The sequence below is a fragment of the Aplysia californica genome, unplaced genomic scaffold (assembly GCF_000002075.1).
Source record: "Aplysia californica isolate F4 #8 unplaced genomic scaffold, AplCal3.0 scaffold00217, whole genome shotgun sequence".
NCBI lineage: Eukaryota > Metazoa > Mollusca > Gastropoda > Aplysiida > Aplysiidae > Aplysia > Aplysia californica.
In genome coordinates, this window is record NW_004797487.1 from 47,732 (window position 1) to 48,909 (window position 1,178).

The following is a 1,178-nucleotide window of genomic DNA, read 5'->3' on the forward strand; positions in this document are numbered from 1 at the left end:
ATCATCATCATCATCATCATCATCATCATCATCATCATCATCATCATCATCATAAAGAGGCCTCATCATAGCTCATCATGTGTAAATTACCCAAAAGCCTTTGATAGTCAATGAAACGTACATACTGGTCTTTCTGCGCTTCAGTATACATCTTTCCATTATCATTATTAGGGTGAAGGTAACATTTCAGGCACACATGTCAAAAATAATGCCAACTTTGTGTTTTAGATATATCAGGTCTTAAACTTTTTATGCTTCTTGACAAGAGCACTCTCGGCAATTTTTGTCTTTATTTATCGCATGTATATAACTCACACTCTGTGGCGTCTACTGATGAATTTGGTAAAGCTATAAAATTTAACAAGAATTATCAAATCTTCTAGAATCTCACTATTGCCTTAGATAGAATATAAGGGCTTTGTTGTTATTTCCGTTCCCAAGTCTTTTAATGCGACAATCACTTCAACTTCAATAAACGATATTATCTGGCCCCGTAGCTTTTTCATTCTTCATTTTCCTAACGACAAGCTTGTCTTTCTTCTTTCAAATTAATGGTCCATTTCTTTCTTTCTTTATTCCCGTTTTTTTTTTCTTGTTTTGTCTTCGAAGAGTTCGTCAATGTGTTCTGACCATCAATTAAAAATTATAATATCCTGTATTGGGCATCCTTTTCTTGCTTCTAAATTTAGGAATTTTTCTATCTGTTTTCTTTGTTTTAATATTTATCTATTTATTGACATTTAGCAATTTTTTTCTCCATATTTCTCTTGCTTTATTAAAAAAAATTTCCATATATTTCCCAAGTTAAAACAGAGTGTTTTCCCCAAATATTAAATGTTTGATGTTTCCTGCCTTCTCTCTTCTTTTAATATTCTAATATGTCCTGATAATGTGGAGCTAATGGCCTTGTGGTTAGGTTCTTAGATTGTGGGATAGAATATTTTCTTCAGGGGACTGATGTTGTGTCTTTAGAAAACTATTTCCCTCACTTCACACACACACCCCCCCCCCCTTTTCCCACAGAGCCGGTGTACTGGCGTAACGTGGCCCACGACGAGCTACAGGAGACCCTGGGTCAGAGGAACCCTCTGGGCGTGGCCAAGAACGTGATCCTCTTCCTCGGGGACGGCATGGGCCCCACCACAGTCACGGCCGCCAGGATTCTGGGCGGACAGAAG

General features: G+C 37.5%; 1 protein-coding gene across 1 annotated transcript in view; it reads left to right on the top strand.

Moving 5' to 3' along the window:
- LOC101862653 (alkaline phosphatase, tissue-nonspecific isozyme) overlaps positions 1-1,178 on the top strand; it is a 26,195-nt gene that overhangs the window by 2,246 nt on the left and 22,771 nt on the right. The window contains exon 3 of the mRNA XM_035970076.1: positions 1,024-1,172. Within this exon, the coding sequence (XP_035825969.1) occupies positions 1,024-1,172 (149 nt within the window). The remainder of the gene's footprint in view (positions 1-1,023; positions 1,173-1,178) is intronic.